The sequence below is a fragment of the Aulonocara sp. 'chitande type north' Nkhata Bay genome, linkage group LG7 (assembly GCF_057382095.1).
Source record: "Aulonocara sp. 'chitande type north' Nkhata Bay isolate Kocher_YH1m ecotype deep benthic linkage group LG7, A_spYH_male_GT1.1, whole genome shotgun sequence".
NCBI lineage: Eukaryota > Metazoa > Chordata > Actinopteri > Cichliformes > Cichlidae > Aulonocara > Aulonocara sp. 'chitande type north' Nkhata Bay.
In genome coordinates this window covers 67,907,045-67,928,998 of record NC_141350.1, presented here as the reverse complement: position 1 = coordinate 67,928,998, position 21,954 = coordinate 67,907,045, and the positions used below count along the sequence as shown (strand labels likewise).

At 43.1% G+C, this 21,954-nt stretch overlaps 2 protein-coding genes across 2 annotated transcripts; both read left to right on the top strand.

The window, feature by feature from the left end:
• The first annotated feature begins 720 nt into the window (after window positions 1-720).
• Window positions 721-6,003, top strand: LOC147326805 (mixed lineage kinase domain-like protein). The gene is made up of 2 exons (XM_086302690.1): window positions 721-804; window positions 4,970-6,003. The coding sequence occupies exon 2, from the start codon at window positions 4,976-4,978 to the stop codon at window positions 5,633-5,635; it is 660 nt and encodes a 219-aa protein (XP_086158816.1). The 5' UTR covers window positions 721-804; window positions 4,970-4,975; the 3' UTR covers window positions 5,636-6,003.
• Window positions 6,004-15,831: 9,828 nt separating this feature from the next.
• On the top strand, window positions 15,832-19,463 carry LOC147326804 (transmembrane emp24 domain-containing protein 6-like). The gene is made up of 4 exons (XM_086302159.1): window positions 15,832-16,535; window positions 16,760-16,886; window positions 18,677-18,849; window positions 19,086-19,463. The coding sequence occupies exons 1-4, from the start codon at window positions 16,110-16,112 to the stop codon at window positions 19,317-19,319; spliced, it is 960 nt and encodes a 319-aa protein (XP_086158285.1). The 5' UTR covers window positions 15,832-16,109; the 3' UTR covers window positions 19,320-19,463.
• Window positions 19,464-21,954: the final 2,491 nt, after the last annotated feature.

Sequence of the window (21,954 nt, the reverse complement as noted above, 5' to 3'; positions counted from 1 at the left end):
TGAAGCGTTACAGGCCTCTCTGCTTGGACTGTTGGGCTGAGGCTCACCTGGGTCAGGATTGGACCGTCTGTGCTCAGAACATCGGCTCACTCTGATTCAATTCATGTCAGAACAAAACCAAGAACAGCTGGGTGGTAACTAAGTACAAAATACTTAAGCATTCCAGGTATCCGTGCTTTACTTTGAAGTATTCTGCTGATAATAAACGGGGCTAACGCAGATCGTTGTGTCTGTTGCTGTACGTCAGCACAGAGATGTTTCAGATAAATCACCTAAAAAACTCACAAGAATGAAATTGACATTCATTTTCCTCAACACCTGAGCAGCAACACTTGTGACCTCCACTGACTGGTAAATACCCAAACTCTTTACTCCTCTGCTCCTGTACGATGGGAGATTTTACCCTGGAGTCATCTTTGTTAAAACCAGCAGCAGTTTAATATTTTTAACTATGCTTTGAAAGTGTTTTCTTCAAATGGGAATTTAGAGTTGAAACGTGTTGTATTCAGCAGCCAGAGGCTAAATCCTGCCCTTCACTAACTTTAATACATTTTGACCTGCCAGGTTGTAGCTGTGGTCCGGTGCACAGAAGAGTGCACCTCTGCTGCATTTGCAATAAAAAGCTGACCAACGCAGAATGAAACTTAAAGGGAAGTTGGTGCTGGAGACAAAGAGAAACCTGTGCATGGATCTTCTCTCTTGATTTGTTGCAGGGAGGCTGCAGGGAGTCAAGGAGTGTGTAGCTACGGCACAACAAGCAGTTTCTTTGAGCCGAATATAAAAGTGACGGAGCTTTATGTGCAGGTAAGTTGTAAGACTACGCCCGTTGTCCAGCGTGCTGTTGCCTAAATAACAAAGAAAACAATGACCCTGTCATGTCTGCGTCAGTCTTGAAAGGACAAACAGCATAATTATGCAGTTGCCACTTTAAAATAATCCTTCTTGTCAGTGGAAATTCTTTGTCATTTCCCAACGCGGACACTTGCAGCATGCTCTCATTTATGAGAAACTGGTGGAGTTTCTACGCCCAAAGATAACGATCTTTCCTCAAATGCATTCTTTTGTAAAAACAAACTCACAGTGAAGAATGTGAAGGTGGACACGTATCAGTGCCACTCTGTTAACCTGCTTAACCTGCAGTAACCGAACATTCAAGAGATTCCCCACCCCACCCCGAATGCACAGACCGAGTGGATAGCTCACAAAATGTGTCTTTTTTCACAACAAATTCTCTCTTAATGTCCATGAAAGAACTAGAAAAGCTGATCGCGTCCTTGATTGTTAACGTGAGCTTGTCCATTGCTCAAATGAGCTGAGCTTTAAATCAGCAGAAATAAAAAGCTAAGTGTTTCTTTAATACAGCAGTTAAATGTGGAATCAGCTGCTGCCACTGGGTCCAGTTTTACACGTTTGTATGAAAGTATATTTAAAGCTCCAGAAAAGTTTCATTTACCCCTAAAGATGCAAAATGCTCTTCATGCTTCGTTAGAAACTGCATTACTTATAAATGTGGAAATTATATATTTATTATTATTTATTTTTAAAAAAGGAGAACACTGAGGTCGATTAGCTCAGAACTTTGTTTTATATCTTCTCTTTGAACAAGATAGAAATTTAGGGGTAACATGGCCTTACAAACCTATTACACACAGCCTATTCAGTTCATAGGCTGTGTCTATGAACTAAAATTAGTTGAAACAATTGGTTAACATTTCTGTTTTTACGTTTGACTACGCACGTTTAGCTTCATTTCTGCAGTTCCACAATAGTATGTGTGTTTTATCCCTGGTATGAAAAATGTTCAGCTGCTGACGGGACAGAGTTCTTTGGAGTCGTGATGCAAAAACAACCTTTATCTTCACGGCGATGTCACACAGACACACTGAACACTGATTCTGAGGAATGCTTGACTTAACAAACACTGGTTGTTGCACAATCACAAAGCAGAACATGAACATATTTCAGTCTTCTTCTTCCTCCTGCTCCCTTCAGGGGGCGCCACAGCAGATCATCAGCCGCCATCTCCTCCTATCCCAGCATCCTCCTCTGTCACACCAACCCTCTGCATGTCCTCCGTCACTGCGTCCTTTGAGGTCTTCCTCTTTTCCTCCTGCCTGGCAGCTCCATCTTCATCACTCTGTCCAGTATATCCACTGTCCTTCATTCCCTGCTCGGTCATCTCTTTTCACTTCCTGTGTCATTGTCTTTTATTTTCTTATCTCTAGTCTATGTCAGAGCGCCTGTTTCCAGGCCCCGTCTGCGGTCTCCAGTTCCTTGTGCCTTTGGATTTTCTCCCTTTTGGACTTTTCACTTTTGCCCATTGGGACTTTGTTTTGTTTTCTCATTGTTTGTTAAATCTCACCTGTTTTCCATGTCTGCATTTTCACATCTCAAAGTGATATTTGAGTCAATTTCAGGGCCTGTAAAGAAGTTTAATCAGTAATTCAGCTTCTACCAGGTTCTGACTGTGAGCCTCAATTACACATACAGTCGGGGAAGATGGCCCCGCCCCTCCCTGAGCCTGGTTCTGCTGGAGGTTTCTTCCTGTTAAAAGGGAGTTTTTCCTTCCCACTGTCGCCAAAGTGCTGCTCATAGGGGGTCACATGATTGTTGGATTTTTCTCTGTATGTAGTATTGGATTGTCTACCTTAGAAGAGGAAAGCAGGTATTTGTTAGACCTTTCTCAACTTCAACACATTCTGTATACATGTTCTTCTACATGAGGTGTATATGTACAGTGGCAAGTGTTCATATTTTCTGCTTGTGAAGTTGTGTCTCATTGTTGTTTTTTAAATTCTTCAAATGCAGTCATCACTTCAAACTATTCACAGTAAATGATTTTTTGTTTCTATGGGCGGAGTCTCCAACTTTGTGATTGCAGCCTTTTCTTAGAACATAAATCTGTGTGTAATCCACCAGTTTAACGTATCCTTCCAGTTACTTTGGAAGCTCTCACACTCAGACCTCTGAGCCGAATCTGAAACTTCCTTTTTGAGAGATTTCAGGTTCAGCTCATCAGAGCTTCCAGATGAAGTTCATCCCAGTTTAATTCTGATACCACTTACAGGGACGCTTCCCCTGCTCTTTGTGATAAATCCTTAAAGTATTTTTCTGGAAAGATCTCAGCTTTAAGGGCTTCTCATCCATCTCATTCATCATCAGTTTTAGACCCAGTTCCAGCCTCTGAATGCTTGACTGTCTTCCAACAGTTTGAGCCAGTGTCTTATTCTGTTTTAAAAGATATAATTGATCATCTCAAAATCTCTGGTTCCCCGCATGATATTCTTCCTTCTCGTTTCTTTAAGGAAGCTTTACATGTTATTGGTCCTTGTATCTTATCTCTGCTGAATGCATCATTGTCATCAGGTTGTGTACCGTCTCTCTAAGCATGCTGTTGTGCAACCTATTATGAAAAAGAAAAATCTTGACCCTAATGCTCTCACTAACTACAGGCCGATCTCTAAACTCCCTTTTATTTCCAAAATATTGGAAAAGGTAGTTCTAAAACAACTTCAGGCCTTTTTAGGCCTGAAGTTGTTTTAGTGACAAGTTTCAGTCTGGTTTGAAACCTCGCCCCAGCACAGAGACAGCCTTACTTAGAGTTTTTAATGATCTTCTTTTAACTGCTGACTCTGGATATTCTGTGGTCGTAGTTTTACTTGACTTGACTGCTGCTTTGGTTAACCACAACATTCTTCTATCAAGAGTGGAACATGTTGTTGGTCTCAAAGGTTTTATCTTGGTTTAAATCCTACCTCTCAGAGAGGTCGTTCTCTGTTGCTATGGGGCAACACTCCTCGGCTTCTGCCCCTATTTACTGTGGTGTGCCTCAAGGGTCCGTGCTCGGTCCTGCTCTCTTCTCTTTGTACATGTTGCCCTTGGGATTAATTTTTAGTAAATACAACATCTCCTTTCACTGTTATGCTGATGATATCCAGATTTATTCACCTTTGAAATCCGATGTGACTGCTTCTTTGCAACCTCTGTTCAACTGCTTGCATGAAGTTAAAATTTGGTTATCACATAATTTTCTTACATTGAACGAGACCGAAATCATAGTCTTTGGTAGTCACACTCCGCTAAACCAGTTAGCTGATGCCCTAGGCCCTCTCGCTAGCCATCTCTCGCCCACTGTAAGAAACCTGTGAGTGTTCCTGGAGGGCTCTTTTAAACTCGAGAAACAGGTCTCCACTGTGGTAAAAAACAGCTTTTACCAGTTGCGTCAGATATCCAAAGCAAAGCCGTTCCTTCCTTTAAAGGACCTTGAAAAGCTTGTCCACGCATTTATTACATCCAGATCGGACTACTGTAACTCCCTCTACTCGGGCCTCCAACACTCCTCTCTTTGCCGGCTTCAGTTAATTCAAAATGCAGCTGCGCGTCTTTTAACAGGTACGAGAATTCATGAACACATAACTCCAATGTTAGCCAAATTACATTGGCTCCCTGTTAAATATCGCAAAGATTTTAAAATTCTTTTGTTCACTTTTAATATTCTGAATAATTTAGCGCCCAGCTATCTGAACTACTCCACTCATACAATCCCAACAGAGCAGATCGTCCAATCACAGGCTCCTAGCACAACCTAGGTCTCGAATGAAGTCGAGAGGTGACCGGGCCTTTGCATCCGTGGCACCCAGACTCTGGAATAACCTCCCTGTTCATGTTCGTACTGCCGAGTCGATCCAGTCTTTTAAATCACGTCTTAAAACTTATCTTTTTACTTTGGCTTTTGATTCTAACTAGTTGGTCTAGCTTGTTGTGTTGTTACCTATTGTTTGTTGTCCTGTTTTATTGTTTGTTTTAATTGTCTCATGCTTATACTGACTGTGAAGCACTATGGTCAACACTGTTGTTTTAATATGTGCTATATAAATAAATTTCGATTTGATTTTGATTTGAATTCAGTCTAGTTAAGTTTACTTCTCCATGGCACCGTTACAGTTCTGTTACCTTTCTTTCCTTACAGTTCACCATGGATAAGCTGGTCTCCGAACTTTTCGGCCTCTGCCCAACCATCATCGAGATGTATGACAATATGAAGGACAATGACGAACGCTGCAGGCGGATTGCTGACAGGGTCAGAGCTTTGGAGGGACTGGTTTTAACCGTCAAAGAAAGGGGATCAGGCAGAAACTCTGGCGCTGTGGAGAAAGCGCTGAAGGAACTCCACACCATCTTGAAACATGCTGAGAAACTGGTGTCAAAATTCTCAAAAAATAATCGGCTTAAGCAGTTCATGATGTCAGGCAGCATTGGAGCAAAGTTCAGCGAGGTGAACCAAAGACTCACTGAGAACTTCCAGATGCTTTCTGGAGCTCTGCAGGTTGAGCAGAGCGACATACTGCACAAGGTGTATGAAACTGTTTTAGGGCGCCCCTACACACCGCTGCCTAACCCCCCATGTCCTACGTTTTCCCCAGCAGCACCGCCTATCCCCTCTCCTCCCGTGCCTGCCGCCTACATCATGGCACCCATGCGGGCTTCGACGCCTGTTCTGGCCCAGCCTTTCTGCAAAACTACAACAGTTCGCGTTCTTGTCTCCAATAACATGCCCCCGATGCCCGTCATTAGGACCATCAGCCCTGTTTCTGTCGTCAGAACTGTTTCACCGATGGGTTTTCGGCTCTACTAGTTTGGCCAGTCGCTTTGCATGATTTGTGATCAATAATAATCCCTATTTAATCCTCATGGGCCTTCATTCCTCCTGGAAGGTCTTCTTGACTGGGAAGCTGTGAAGGTAACTTTCATTCTCGAGAAATTCTTTTGTAAAAGAAATACTACTTTTTTTCACGATTAAATAGATTTGAGAGGGATTCAAAAACAAACAATTTTAATAAAGTTTTGTGAAACAATGAAATTATTCCTTGCTGAAATGAGTGCACACATATTTATTCTCTTTCACATTGTTATGTAATTTGTGTCCTCTTGTCCTAGTGCTAAATGAATCTCTAATAAATCAAGGAGCCTATGTGTGTCTGTGTGGTTTTCATCTAATTTAACAATCGTTCATCTGATCTGCTTCAAACTGTGCAGTCTGAGGATGCAGCGTGGTGAGCTAGTTAATTATAATAATCTCAAATATTTTAAACTTTGTGATTTCAGAGGTTTAACAAAGTTTCCTATAATGTGTGGTCTGATCTTCATTGCAGGACACAGTAGAACGTGTTATTTTCTTGGGCTGAATTTGATGCCACTCCTTTCTGTGTCTCCTCCAGTGTCTCCTCCTGCTCTGCTAATTTTGCCTCCAGCTTGGACATTTTTTTCTCGTTTATCCAGCTTCATCTCCCGATCGATGTGTAGAGCCCCAGACAGCGATATGTAGTCATCAGTGAGGCTCTTGTTCAGATTTTCAAACTCTTCCACATCTGATTCATCTTGTGAGCCTCTGTGAATTTGATGTTCAGTAGTTCAGCTTTCTGCAAAGTCTCTAGGAAATTCTCCAGAGCTTTTTTCACATCAGACAGCTGAACTTCCTTCCTCTGGTCGAGGAAAAACACCAGTTTCCACAGAGCTTCAAGTCTTTTCACGACGAGGGGAGCCTGGATCTCCAACTTCCTAACTGGCAGACCACAGGCAGTAAGGATGGGCGGACATGTCTCAGCCTCCACCACTCTCAGCACTGGAGCCCCCCAGGGGTGTGTTCTGAGCCCCCTGCTGTACTCTTTGTACACATATGACTGTGTGGCCACTACCAGCTCCACCACCATCATCAAGTTTGCTGACGACACCGTCGTGGTGGGCCTGATCTCTGATAACAACGAGACGGCCTACCTGAAGGAGATTAGGAATCTGGAGAACTGGTGCCAGAGGAACAACCTCCTTCTAAACGTCAGTAAGACAAAGGAGCTGATAGTGGACTTCAGCACTAAGCAGGAGAGGAACTACCAGACCCCCGTCATCAACGAGTGCCCAGTGGAGAGAGTGGACAGCTTCAAATACCTCGGAGTTCACATCACGCAGGACCTGTCATGGTCCTGTCACATCAACACCGTGGTGAAAAAGGCCCGACAGCGTCTCTACCACCTCAGACGCTTGAGAGACTTCCAACTGCCCTCCAAGGTGCTCAGGAACTTTTACTCCTGCACCATAGAGAGCATCCTGACGGGAAACATCTTAACCTGGTTCGGGAACAGCACCATGCAGGACAGACGAGCTCTACAGAGGGTTGTGCGGTCAGCTGAGCGCACCATCCGCTCCGAGCTCCCTGACCTGCACTCAATCTACAGCAGGCGGTGCTGGACCAAGGCCAGGAAGATGGTGAAGGACCTCAGCCATCCCAACAACAGACTGTTCTCTCTGTTGAGGTCAGGAAAGCGATTCCGCTCCCTGAAGACCAACACAGAGAGACTGAGGAGGAGCTTCTTCCCGCAGGCGATACGGTCTCTCAATCACACCACCACACAGTACTGACCCACACATACAGTTCTTACACACACACTGGACTTTCTGGACTTTGTTTTCACTTCATTACTTAAATCACGCTGCTGTTATTGTGTATATGCTGCTGTTATTGTGCATATATTTATTTATATTTCTTCATACATTCTTATATAGTTCTATATTGTGTATTTTGTTGTACAGTTATTTTATTTTCAACTTTAATTTATATATTTTATCTTATTCTTCCCAGTTAAATTTACCCTTCATTCTAATTTGTGTTGTACAGTTATTTCATTTTTAACCTTAATTTATATTTTATTCCTTCCTAGTTAAATTTACCCTTTTTAATTTTTCATATTTATTTCCTATCTTATTCATAGCCTTTTCCTTTTTTGTTTTCTTTAGGTCACGAGCAGTTGTCCAAGCATTTCACTACATATCGTACTGTGTATGACTGTGTACGTGACAAATAAAATTTGAATTTGCTGGACATTATCCTTCATCTTCTCAATCGTTCTGTGAACATCCTTGAATGTCGTCATTATTTCCTTGTTCAGCTGAAGAGACATGTGCCAGGGAACAAAATGTTTTTATTCAGCCCTCAATGAGTCACATTCAAATTATAATGACTAGGATTGCTGAATCTCTGAACCTCACGTTGAGCGCACATGGACTCCTCAGCGACCACTTTCACAAAGAAAACAGTTTCCTGCTCTGCTTTTGAACGTCTGGTGTCCTGGTGCAGCCACAACAACCTGGTGCTGAATGCCCAGAAGACAGTGGAGATTATTGTGGACTTCAGGAAGCACACAGCTCCACTCCCCCCCATCATCCTGACTGACACCCCCATCACCTCTGTGGACTCATTCCGCTTCCTGGGTACCACCATCACTCAGGACCTGAAGTGGGAGCCCACCATCACCTCCGTCATCAAGAAAGCCCAGCAGAGGATGTACTTCCTGAGGCAGCTGAAGAAATTCAACCTGCCAACACGGACGATGATGCAGTTCTACACCGCAATCATCGAGTCCATCCTCACCTCCTCCATCACCGTGTGGTACGCTGGAGCCACTATCAGGGACAAACAGAGACTGCAGCGTGTTGTGCGCTCTGCTGAGAAGGTGATTGGCTGTCACTCTAAAAAGTAATTAATGGGATCTTTAGTCATTACTTACATATATATGTTGTTGTGAAATGAAAAATCAAGTTCATAAATACTGTTAGACTTCCTAATTAAAATTTTTATTTTATTGAGTTCGGGTGACACATAAATTATGCCTCTTTACTCAATATATAATCGTGATTTGTCTGAATTTAAAATCTTCTTTTAATCAAAAAACAATATAATTTTAAGTTCTGTCGATGTAAAATACAACTTGATGACGTGTAAACAGCTCACAGTTCCCTTCTTCTACACAAGCGGACATATTCAACAGCACGTGTTCAAGGTTTATCAAGAGCTGTGTTCATCGCGAACGGTGAGTAATTTTATGCGAAATTACACATATCTGCAGTCGCTCTGGATTTTGTTAGTTTACTTTAAAACAACGACGTAACATACATAACATACATCTTAGCTTGCCCCCGCGTTTGTGTGTTTTAATATACACACAGCAGCTAATTCCGCGATAGCATAAATTGTTGGGCTCTTTTTGGAAAATTTAACACTGACGTTACTCTAATGCAGACCACTGTAATTGTCTTATAATTTTTAAAAGATAGCGGACGTTGTTAGCCCCGGCGCAAACTACTATGCTAACGTAGCTAGCCAAGCTAAGTTGTGTTCACTGTGATTTTATTTTTGAAATGTGAAATTTATTTTTTGAAGGGAAGCATTTTATGTTAGTAATTGTTAAGAAACGCTTCTAAATTTTCGTAACGTTATGGGGTGAAGTTCAACCCCATTGGCGTCTGCGCAGGAAGTGCGGTCGCCATTAGTCCGGTGTGTCTGTTGACTGCTAAGAGCGGTTCTTCACTGGCTGCTCGGCCTATTTTCACAGGTAAAAGACCAGACTTAAGTGCACTGTGCCGCATATGGTAGGCTAGTTAGCTGTCCCTAATTTTTGGGTACTTTCCGTGTTTTGTAGAGACGTAGAGGCGACGTGCATTGGCACTGGCTGTAACATTGATATGCCTCAATAAAGGTTGAAAGTAAGAAAAAAATCAATAGCGGGCCGCCATCTTGGTTGGGTCCCCATACTGTATGAAATAAAAAATACACAATGTTGACCGCATGTGATGGAGGAGTCGTTCTGCTGAATATAAAATAGTGGAACAGTTTAGAAAAAACACCTTTATTGCTGGTGGAAAACTGTCTAGCGAGTTTCCAAAACTATCAAAAAAATAACCGCGTCTGTCTCTCAAAATAAAGAGCCAGCCAGTGTTCCCCGGGCACTGTAGAAGGGTGAGTGTTTACAATAGCCATAGCTGGGAGTCTTTGAAGCTGCGCATTGGGTACCTGATCGCAGGCTAACACGCCAAGAAAATGTGTTTTTATTGATAATCATGCCCATCACAGATGTTGGTTCTATAGTGTTCATGACCGTCTTTGTCGTCTCAATAGTAATCCAAGAGCACCTGTCTCATGTTAGATATTTCAATGACTGAATCAAACACAGAATAACACAACACAAGCTCTTGGCCAACGCCCTCAGCGACTTTAACTGCCGTTTTGATGAGCCATCAAGAAGCCTTCACACAATAGAGACACTTTGGACACTCACCCCCCCAGAGCCATCACCTTCACCCTGCACCCCCCTTCTTCACCCTAGACCACCTTCTCCCACTACAACCCTTCATATTCATGAAGCAGATGTGAGGAAGCAGTGTAGCAACTCTTTACCCTATTCAGGATACATCTCACTGTCAATCTGATGTCGGGGATTGTGACGACAGACAAAAGTACATGCTTGTGGAAGAGCGCGTGTCATAGATGCCTAAAAGGAGCAGATAGAAATTTGTCAGGTGAGATGCCAAAACCTTTTTAAAAATCTACAGCAGCATAACAAAGATGTGAAACTTAAAGGTTTGTTATGCATCAGTTTGCTTATATGCAACTTCATTTGTTCAAGATTTGTAAATTCCAGAGGATACATTTCAGGCCAGTCTTAACCTTGTAACAAATCAAAGCCAACCAACCACACGGATTTAATATTTACGTTGTTGCACCTCCTGAGTTGGTACTGATCAGCCTGGCCATGCCCACACTGTAAACTATTCCCCTGCTAAGATAATTTTTCAAACCAGACTGGCTGCATAGATTTCCTTGTTGTTCTTGCAGGTTTCAAAACTACATTCTCTGGGCTGCCAGCCTATTCTCTTTCTTGGCCAGAATAACCATAAGGGTCATATTGTATGAGACCTGATCACCCACATCGAGCCAGTGGAAGATGCTGCGCATGAGATCCTCATGAAGATGAGGAAACTTTATGAACACCTGCTGAGGAGATGTCCTCTGTCCATCATTTCCTTATCAGGTAGCCTATCCTAGCGGACTCAGGGTACACCCTAGATAAGTTGGCAGTTCATCATGGGTTACCAACCACCATTTTCAACACTGCAGTGACTGCTCACACCCTCACCAGAGTCCTGACACCCCTCCCCACCCATCACTTTCACTCAAGACCAGGTACAGTTGCAGATTAGGAGACTCCAATCAGGCGAGTCTGCTGGATCAGACGAGTGGGTCCCTGTGTCCTCAAGTCCTGTGCCCCCAGCTTTTTTTGAGTCTTCCATAAACTGTTCATGCCGAGTCTGCAGAGGGTCCCAGTGCTGTGGAAGACATCACATCCCAGTGGCCCCCAGGATTACAGGCCTGTGGCACTGACCTCCCACATCATGAAGACCCTGGAGAGACTCATCCTGGACCAGCTCCGACTCATAGTCAGACCACATCAGGATCCCCTTCAATTTGCTTACCAGCCATGTCTTGGAGCTGAGGACGCCATCATCCATCTGCTCAATCATGACTACGCCCATCTGGACCAGCCGGCGAGCACTGTGAGGGTCATGCTCTTTGACTTTTCCAGTGCTTTCAACAACATCAGGCCGACTCTCCTGGGTGATAAGCTAACAGCGATGCAGGTGGATGCTTCTTTAGTGTCCTGGATTATTGATTACCTGACAGGAAGACCACAATGTACGTCTTCACCTTGTCAGACAATGTTGATCAGCAACACAGGAGCACCACAGGGGACTGTCCCCTCGCCCCCCTACACCAGACTTCAGCCACTGAACAGAGACCTCCATCTGCAGAAGTTTTCTGATGACTCTGCGGTGGTTGGATGCATCAGCAGGGGCGATGAGTCGACTCCTTTGCCACGTTGAGTTGCAAAGGAGACTTGACCCCTGTTTCAATCCACGGGGTCAACGTGGACCTTTGAGTACACAGACAAACTGGACTGGGTTAAAAAACACCACTGCACTTTACAGGAAGGGCCAGAGTCGTCCCTGAGGTCCTTCAACATCTGTCAGACAATCTCAAAGTGAGACAGGTATGTGCCAACTCCACGTGAGCTGATTGTTCAGAGTGAGTATCACAATAGTTTGAGCAAAATGACAAAAAAAAAAAGTTTAAAAATCGAGGTAGCGCTACTCTTTACTGGACAAAAAGTGTCCTCAATGGTAGAGGCAAGAGCACAAATAATGAAATAGCTGACTTTAGATACATTTTTAAGTCTGTGTATATAGTCCTTCCCCGGCCTTGTTAGCCTTTGTCAGTTATGCAGATGGTAGTTTTTAAAACAGTTAATGAACAAGAACTGCTTTAGACAAGTTCCTTTGATCCTTTACCCCGAGTCCTAAAGTGTACATTTATTTTCTTACTCATTTTATATTTATTGTTTGTTTACTTGCACTGCTGTAGCTGGAGCCTCGTCGTCTCGTCTCTATATGCTGGACTGTCTGTAGCGGAGATGACAATAAAGTTTACTTTGACTTCAGCAGCGAGCACGCGCACCGAGGGCTCTCGCTCACTTTTCGTGTACAGAATTTCAAAAAAAACATCGATGCAAATTATAAGTCTGTATCATGATGTCTGGTGTTTTCGTGTTTGTTTTTATTTTGTTTTATTTTGCGAGTTGGTTATTAGATGCTGCTCCAGCCACCAGAGAATCCCCCGCCGCCCCGCCCTCTCCTCCCTGCCGCAAGCAGCAGGCGCAGGGCGCCCTTACTCCCAGCAAATGGGCGATAGAAAACCGATCGGTGCCTGTGACATTCCCACTATGCGCTGGCATGACGTCGGGGCAGCATGAGTAGGAGGATTTTTTTTTTTGCAGATGCCCATGATGCCGCCCCGGGCAACTGCCCGTATGAAAATCCGCTACTGCATGTCGCACATGGGGCGATTAGGAACCAGTGACACCAACGAGATGAGGCCTTCTGGCACGCCTTAGATTTGCCACCTCAACATGCAGTTAAGGTCTAGAGTCTGGCTTATGAGCTACTAAAGTTTAAATTCAGGTGTGTTGCAGCAGGGACACGTAAGGGTTTCAGGAAACTGGCCCTCGAAGTAGAGGGAAGGGTCTACCATTGCACTGGCTTTGAAATGCTTGTATTTGAGGGGAAAGCACCAGAGTTTGTGGCCCTGCATGGAGCGCAGACGCAAAGTTAACAATGTTTGATGGGAAGATCTGGAGTAGATGCTATCAGCTTTAAATTTTATCAAAAATGGGAGTCCCTAATAAAACATGCAACTTGTTTTAATGTTGTGAAGTGGCTGAGTTAGCGTTGGATTATTTTTATCTTTACGGCTAATATCTCAGCACCTCACATTTGTGTTTTGTCTTTTACTGCATGGTGTATTGTAAAACAGTCTTGATTCACTCTGATGCTGGAAGACAAACTTTAGGACGCAGTATGAGTCTTTATGTCCCTGCTAATGATGGACGGGCAGATTTATTTTGTTTGGGAGAAACACAGCTGTCAGCTTGCAGATTGGCCGTGGGTAAGCCTTTAGAAATTAAAACCTCTATATAAACACTGCAGAACACAAACTTATATACTGCCTAAAAGGCCCAAAGCAACAGCAAGACCCAACAGACACAACAACCTGCTGAAGACTGACAGAGAGAGAAGCCACACTAAATACACCGGCTCCAGGAGGCGGGATAACAACGCACAGGTGAACCCAACCAAGACAATAACGAGGGTCTTCCTGCAAAAGAGGGAAGGAAAAATCACAGAAAGCCACACGAGAAACTCACTTTGGAAAAAAACCAACAAAACTAAACAGAAAGGAAATCTGAAAGAAACGAACAAAGAAGAGGAAGCTGCTGCGAGGGGAAACACTGGTTACCTGGTGTAGATACATCACAGCAAGTTACAACACAGATGCAAAAACATCCACAAGTCTTTATCCTTGCTATCATAAGCTTATGTTTTTGACTCACACTGAGGATAACAAGGCTCAGGTGCTCCGACGAGACAGTAACGAGGAGGGAAAAGGAACAAAGGAGGGAAAGTCCAAAAAGCCACTTCAGGATAAAAAAGAGGGAAAACATGCAAGGTTCAGAATCAATTCATAAAAATGTATTAATAAATGATTTCTGCTGCTTTTTCATTGTGTGTACATGAAAACTGGGTGTTGGAGTTTGTTTGTCTTCACATCTTTTTTTAGTGGGTTCAAATCTGAGAGCCTGAAGTGATCGGTGGGCAGATTTTCAGGGAGCTTCAATACTTTAGTTTCTGTTGAATATTCTTAATGCTCTGCTGGACAATAAAATGTCCTTTTAATATTTATGTATTTATTAATTTTTCCTTTTGTTTCTACTTATTTTTTTCTATTGTGGCTTTGTTTACATTTTCACATGGTCTTACTGAGGTGATGCAAAGTGAAACATGCTTTCTGTTCGCTTGTTTTTTCGGTCATGTACTCGAAAAGCTTGAACATGGACCTTGAAAGATCTTAAAAAGTGCTTGAATTGGAGCCAGATAAAGGAACCCTGTTTAAAGTTGATTGGGAGGTGATGGAGTCTGAAACCATGTGATCACTGTAAGCTCTGTGATTTATTACCCGATGGACCAGCAACGCCTTCACTGTGTTTAAATGAGAATGAATCCAGCTTTACTTTAATATAGTCGGTACTGTGCAAAAGTCTTGAGCCCTCGTTTCACTCGTTTCTTTACATTTTGCAGGAGAATTGGAAACGGATGCAGCGATTCACTGAAATGTGCAAATATTCATTAAAAATACAGAATATGAGGCAAAAATCTAGTCTTTACAGTTCTAACGAGCTTGAACGTGAATGTTTGGTCTGGCCTTCATCCTTCAGCTCTCTCTGAACTCTCTGAGCAGCTCTCTGGCGTCTCTGTGAGGACCTGCAGGAACACTTCTCCAGACTTCTTGAAGGACATTCAAAGCTCTTCTGCCTTCTGTTGATGATGTTGATGACTCCACGCTGTTTATGTCCTGCTGAGCTTTGTGCTCTGGGACTGCCAGACCATGACTGATAGTGTTATTGTCTTATAGCTCACGTCACTGCTTATATCTGAAGTCCTGCTGGCAGAAATGCCCTTCAGTCAGAAAGGTTGATGGTCAGGATGAACCTGGACACTTCTTTGTGTGTGTCGTATCTTTTGCATGATAAGTGCTGATAGAGACAGACGTGAGTCTGTATTTATATTTCTTGCAGCCTGTTAGCACTGTACCTCCTGCCTTTCCAAACGGCTCTTCTGTGTTTCTGTCTCATCGTTCTGCTGATGAACATTTGTCGCCCACCGTGATCTCAGCACGTCGTCCTGGTTCTGGAGAGCAGACGTGTGTTGATCTGAGTCCTGTGATTTCCAGTAGTGATTTATTCCCAAGACCAAATCAAACCGTCCTCTGCTGCCGTGTTGTTGCACAATAAAAATGATGCAGCTGTCAGAAACGGTCCGGCCCTGGTTATTGTCTCAGATATGACGCTCGTCTTATCCTGTCGGCTTCTGTCGCTTTCCTTCATTTACTTCTTGTTATTTTCCTGAAATGTGCTCCAGAGTGACAAAAATATGTGCTGGAGTTTATGCTGCACTAAAACCTCTGTGACATCGATGCACTCACTGCTAACAGGAAAGCCAGAGGAGCAGATGCATCCCAGCAAAACACTGATGCAGCTTTTTCACATTAAACTGAAGTGATATCAGATACAGTCCTGATTAAAGCTTTAAGACCACTTGAAAAATGGCAAAAATCATATTTTGCATGGTTGGATCTAAATAAATGTTGTTACTAAGAGAATGTTTTATTCACAAATGCAGACATTTCAAAGCTAAACGACATGATTTTGAAAATGAGAAGTGATATGAAGTGTATGTTAATCACAGAATCATAATTCATACATGATTTCATTGATAGTTAATTATGTTTAACTGCTCAGCACTGATCACTTCCTGCTGCAGAGGGTGGAACAACCAGTGATCAGGTTTAGGGGGCAGTTACTTTTGCACACAGGGCAGGTTTGGGGAGAGTTTTTCGCTTTATAAATGAAACCATCATTTAAACAATACTGTTTGTATTCTCTTTATGATCTTTGTCTAGAATGGAAACAAGTTTTATCATGTAAAACATCAATCAGACCATCTTCTCAGCACTACACCCACTCTCCTGTTGGCATATGTCTGCTGTTTCCTGTTCACCAGTGGATCAATGGATTCATGTAAATGTTGAAATGACGGCCATGAGAATAATCTAAATGTACATCCACCACATGGTCAAATATTACTGAACCGGTGGTCCAAACCTCCACAGGATGTCGGGATCTGTCTGTGGAAGTTTCAAGGTTCATTTGTTTGGATCACCTGGAGAGTTTCCCTCCTGCAGGGTTTTCCTCTCTATCAGCAGTGCTTCCATCTGTGCAGCCCGTCCAGTTTTCCCAGCAGAGGAGGAAACATTTCAGGGCTGGTTAATCATTTTTGATCTAACTGCAGCACAGACTCTACTCTCACCCTTCCATGTTTTAGACATGCTGTGCTGGATTCCCTGCTTCTTTCTGGGCTTTTTATTTTGGGGCTCAGCTCATGGGGTTCCCCAGACAAACGCCCGCCCCGACGTCACAGACCAGGAGCTGTTCTGGGGTTCTGACCAGTACGACTTTGCTATAGTGCTTCCTGCTGCTGGGTTGGAGTGTTTCTGGCACTTTGCTCACCGTGGAGAGAGATTTTACTTGAACTTCATGGTAAGAAGAAAACTCTGTGTCAAGCTAAGTGACGCCACCTGACATGTAGTCTGTTTTCCCACAAATGTCAGATTAGCATGGACACCAGCATCGGTACCATCTGTTGAAAAGAGCTCACAGTGGTAACATCAAACAGGATATTTTACACTGACAGAGCTGCTGCTGCTCGTTCCTGCAGTGTGTGGACGCTCTGTATGGTTTTTAACTCTGTATTGGTTTTGTAGGTCCAGTGGGTGATGGGAGTCGGCCATGACAGACACCTGTCTGTCACCGTCAACACTCCGAGTGATCTGTTGCTGTCTACTGTTGATGATGCGAAGGGCCAGATCAACTTTGAGGCTGCAGAATCAGGTAGCTGTCTGTCTGATGGATAGCTCTTCCATGCTGTTATTTCACTTCAGCTGAATGCGATGAACAGATTGTAGGAAATTATGTCTAGATATTCACTTTAACATTAAATGTTGATACAACACAAACTCTCGTAGAGGATATAAAGTCAGAGAGATACATGTTTTAAAGGTGAGCAGCCAAATAATTATTAAAACACAAAAACACCTTGTTAGCGTTAGCTGGTAGATTAGCATTTGAGATTTCCATTGAGATTTCATCTTTTATTCTCATGATACAGGTCGTCCCACTGCATCTCACCCTGCAGGAGTTTTACAGAAATGTTCAATAAAATCTTCTAATTTTCATCATGTTTTTCTGTAATGGTGCCTGGGTGGTGCCAGTGTTTTAAGTTTGGACATTTTGTTAGTGTTTAGTTTTCCTGTGTCTGTTTCCTGTTTTATTATGATAGTCTTTTGTCCTGTGCTCGTTATGTGGAGTGTACTTCCTGTTTCTTTAGTTTCTTCCAGCCATGTTTTCACCTGTTTCTCATCCTGTCATTATTTATTTGTCACTGCTCATTGTCACGTCATCGTCAATGCCTCGTGCGTGCACCCTGTAGATCAGCGGTCCCCAACCTTTTTTGCGCCACGGACCGGTTTATGCTCGACAATATTTTCACGGACCGGCCTTTAAGGTGTCGCGGATAAATACAACAAAATAAAACTAGTACCGGTACCGAAAAAAAGAAAATTTATTCATAACACACGTGGAAAGACCCAGGAAAACCGAGTAAACGATAAAAACGATAACAAAATAACACTGAAAACCGATAAAAACCCTGAAAACCAGACATTTCACACCTGAGCCTCAACTCTCGCGGCCCGGTACCACACGACTCACGGACCGGTACCGGTCCGAGGCCCGGGGGTTGGGGACCGCTTCTGTAGATGTTATTAGTCTCATCATTGAGACTCAACTCTTCAGTCGGTTTCGGCACCGTTCTCTGAAGGTCCCACCACAGCTTCTCCGTCAGGCTGAGGTCTGGACTGGCTGGAGCATTGCACCACTTTGATTCTTTTTCTTTTGGAGGTTTGGCACTCTTCTTGGTATCATCGTCCTGTGGCTGATGGCCTCACATCTGACTCTAGAATACATTTGTATACAGAGGAGTTCATGGTTTACTGAGTCACTGCACGGAGCCCAGATCATCATCCCTCCACCACAGTGCTGACAGCTGGTCTGACGTGTTTCGTTTTCTCCTTTATGGACAAACATGTCCACTTTGGTTTTGTCTGTCCAAAGGAACCTGAGCGTTGCTGCAATGTTCAGTTAAAGAGAAGAGGCTTCCTCCTGGTAACCCTTCCAAACAAGTCACACTTGTTCCGTCTGTTTCTATTTGTACTCTCATGAACTTTAACATTTAACATGAGGCCTGTAGAGTCTGAGAATGAGAATTCTTGGGGTTTTGCAGTTTTTCTGAGCGTTTGGATGGTCTTAGGTTGAATTTGCTGGAACATCCACTCCTGAGATGATTGTAGTATTGTGTTAACACACAACTAAATGCTGCAGACCAGCAAACTGCAAAAACGTCTGCATTTGCAAAGGTTCTCACATCTGCCGTTGGATACACCAATCAAATACAACTGATTTTAATTCCTATGGAAACATTAAGGATAAACTCAATTTTCACAGGATTCTGTGATACGTAATAGGTTTGCTTTAACTGGAAAACATTTTGTGTTTGCTGTGTTACTTTTAACTGTGCTATATGGAAAAAAAAAAGAAAAACATCTTGACTTGTCTACTTCCAGGTTTCTATCAGATGTGCTTCAGCAACTTCCACAACCGTTTCGGCTCGATGCAGGTTTCCCTCAGCTTTGGTGTTTACTATGACACCTACCAAGATCCCTCAAAGAGCGAGGAGGAGGAGAAGAAGAAGGAGGAGATCAGCAAAGAGCTGAACAACACACTGAGCGTCATCGAGGTACACATAGCTACCTGCTGTTACAGTTGTTATAGTGTTGTGGTGTCTGTGGCAGTACTGACAGCAGTTGGTGAGCCAAAACAAGTCAAATGTATTTAAACTTCACACTTAAGTTCAAAGTGTTTCACAAAATGAATTAAAAACAGTAACTGGTAGCAGAGGCGGGATTGTTGGAGTTTGACACATCAAAAGTGAATAAACAGATTTTTATACCTGCATCTGTTCTGCTGTGTCAGACTACGACCCACAAAGTGGAGACCTACGTCTTTCACATGTTCCGGCACTACGGCTTCAGTCGGATGAGAAAGAGCGTAGACTACTTCCTGCTGCAGTCCAACTCAAAGTACATCACCTGGTGGTCGATGGCCCTCAGCCTCCTCATCGTCACCTCTGGGTACCTGCAGCTACTCTTCCTCAAAAGCCTCTTTGTCAACAATACCGGCACAGAGGGCGAGAAGCCTCGATGCTGATAGACTAAAAATAAAAATGTCTGGATGTTTTGTGGAGGAAAGGCAGACACGAACAAATTGAAAAGCAGTGATGGTTCTTTCTCTTTGAATGAATAAATATTAGAAATAATCATGTTGAGACTTTGTGATGCTTTTCCAAACAGACTCGATCAGTTATCTTAACACGTTTTTTTTCACAACATACTGCATTGATACAGTTTGATAACAAATAAAAACAATAACATATATGTGATGGTGATTTTAAAAATATGTAAACATATTATACTGATAGCTACCAGTACTCTCCAGAAACCATTCATCAGCTGTTTGCAGAATCTACACGTTGGCATAGCAATGGGCGGTTGGCGAGGGGTTAAGGACCGGTCTCTAGGCCAGCATGACAGGGCAATAGCAGCTAATCACCAAGCACTTACAACGGGTTGGGAATGATTGGTGGTTCAATGGTTTCCTACAGGTCTCTGGGCCTTTGTGACACAATATGAGTAGACTGTGTTGCCAGTAGGTTATGGGGCTTCTGTGTTCACATCTGCTCTGTATGACATTAAACTCCAAGGACCAAATAAACTGCAAATTTGAGTGTTTCGAGCAGCCTGAGCTTTTAGCTTACATGCACTGGCATTATTATTAAAAATGTAAAATAAAAGATGTTAAACCATGTTTCACATGAACATCCACCACCAGAACACAAAATATATGATGGGAAAGACAGAGGAGCAGAACAAGTTCATCTAGAGGCAGATGTTGCTTAAGGAAGTAGACTAGAAGCCAAGTATAATAAAACTGACCGCATGTTTTAAAAATGCAGGGGTGGTTAGTCTTTAAATGTTAACAAAACAAAATTTCAAGGTTGAGGTTTGAAAAACTGTAAAGTCCAGAAATCAGTGGTTAATGTCACTTTGTTGATAAAGTGTGCTGGTAGAACCTGGAATTGTGGTTTCCTGTTAAAATGTTACCAGATCCAGCATTTATGTGTGACTTCAGACTTTATACATAATAATGACCCAGACTGAACACTGCAGTTATAATTGATCTGAATTTCAGGAGTGGGACCACACCTCCATACACGTCACTTCCTCTCCTATGTCTATATATGTCGCCTGCCCTATAACCTATAACAGGCACTATAACCTGTTCATTATTGTTTCCATGCCCCACCCATCTCTCCTTTTCAAGCCTTTCACTTCTCATTAGTATCTGCACAGCCTGGGACCTGCCTCCAGTCCCCTCTGAGGCCTTCCCCAAACCACAGCCTCAATTCAATCTCAAGCCATTATCTACTAGAAATGCTGTCAAACCTAAAATGAGGACGATAGTATTTTGCAGGCATCTGTATTCAATTCAATTTAATCTTATTTATATAGCACCAAATCACAACAACAGTCACCTCAAGGTGCTTTATATTGTAAATGGTAAATGGCCTGTATTTATATAGCGCTTTACTAGTCCCTAAGGACCCCAAAGCACTTTACACATCCAGTCATCCACCCATTCACACACTGGTGATGGCAGCTACGTTGTAGCCTGGGGCGCACTGATAGAGGCGAGGCTGCCGAACACTGGCGCCAGCGGTAGGCAGAGGGCCCGGTGGGTGAAGTGTCCCAAGGACACAACGACCGAGACTGTCCGAGCCGGGGCTCAAACCGGTTACAAGGCGAATTCCCAACTCTTGAGCCACGATCGCCCCCAGGATATTGTAAGGTAAAATCATATGACCCTGTGAGCAAGCACTTTGGCGACAGTGGGAAGAAAAACTCCCTTTTAACAGGAAGAAACCTCCGGCAGAACCAGGCTCAGGGAGGGGCGGGGCCATCTGCTGCGACCTGTTGGGGAGAGAGAAGGAAGACAGGATAAAGACATGCTGTGGAAGAGAGACAGAGATTAATAACAAGTATGATTCCTACGGTGGCTGGGAAGTGCAAATCACATTTACAACATCAACAACAAAATAATATTTCCGAAAACACTTTTACATTAAAAAAAGGTTTTGACCTTGACTTCCAGGTGTTCTGAGTGTGGTGTTCAGAGCTGCCCACCAGCAGGTTGAGGATTGAAGCCAGAAACTTGGAGATGTTATAGGTGACTGAGTTGATCATGCAGACAATTGGTCTTAAAGGTGCACCCTGTTTATGTATTTTTGGTAAACCATAGTGGTTGGTGTAGATTCCCCTGGGTACAGCCTGTGGTATGAGGTCCGGTCAATAGCCTTGTCTTGTTCTAACTGCTTCAGACAGTCTATCACCCTCTTCCTGTAGCCACTAAAATTTATTTATACAGTAAAACTGTTAATTTTCATTTGTTGCCTCAAGACAACACTGTGCAGTTAGCCCAATTTTTTTCAGGCAATATACAGTAATGCATTTGCATTTGCGTGTAGAGATGTGTTTGTGTGCATTTATATGATCATAGTCAATGTTTATTACTTTACAATCTACTCATAATTACAGGACATGGATGTAAAAAACCTTTTATGGAGGGAAACCAAGGGAATGTGCACTTTCTGTCCTCAGAAAGTGAGGACAGTGAAGTAGAGGAGTGGATCCCTGAATCAGGTTTGAGGGACAATTAGGAGCTCAGGAGTAACTGTGTCTGTGTGTCAGATGAAGAAAATGGCGAGGGGGCCAATCTCGAATCTTTG